The sequence below is a fragment of the Nestor notabilis genome, unplaced genomic scaffold (genome assembly GCF_000696875.1).
Source record: "Nestor notabilis isolate BGI_N333 unplaced genomic scaffold, ASM69687v1 scaffold15362, whole genome shotgun sequence".
NCBI lineage: Eukaryota > Metazoa > Chordata > Aves > Psittaciformes > Psittacidae > Nestor > Nestor notabilis.
The window spans coordinates 369-638 of record NW_009919811.1 but is presented as its reverse complement, the minus strand read 5'-3'; the positions used below and the strand labels follow the sequence as shown (position 1 = coordinate 638).

The 270-nt window shown below is 62.2% G+C and overlaps 1 protein-coding gene across 1 annotated transcript in view; it reads right to left on the bottom strand.

Annotated features, from left to right (window-relative positions):
• Nucleotides 1-270, bottom strand: part of LOC104402514 (ATP-dependent 6-phosphofructokinase, liver type-like) — a 5,202-nt gene that overhangs the window by 4,759 nt on the left and 173 nt on the right. Inside the window, 2 exon segments of the mRNA XM_010010405.1 lie at nt 1-122; nt 212-270. The exon segment at nt 212-270 is cut by the window's right edge and continues 25 nt beyond it. Of these exon segments, the coding sequence (XP_010008707.1) occupies nt 1-122; nt 212-270 (181 nt within the window).

Genomic DNA, 270 nt, shown 5'->3' with positions numbered 1-270 from the left:
CCATCCCCACCGATGACACAGAGGTTGGTGATGCCGTGCTCCACCAGGTTACGGGCAGCCCGAAGCCGGCCCGCACGCGTGGTGAAGGCTTTGCAGCGGGCACTGCCGATCACCGTCCCGCCCTGCAGAGACAAAGGGGCAACACAGCTCGTCACACAGGTTTGGGGTGACATTTGGGGGTCCCATGCCCCACCACAACAGGGATCCTCACCAGCTGGATGATGTTGGACACGCTGAGCCAGTTGGCTTGCTTGATGTTGTCTCCCCCCT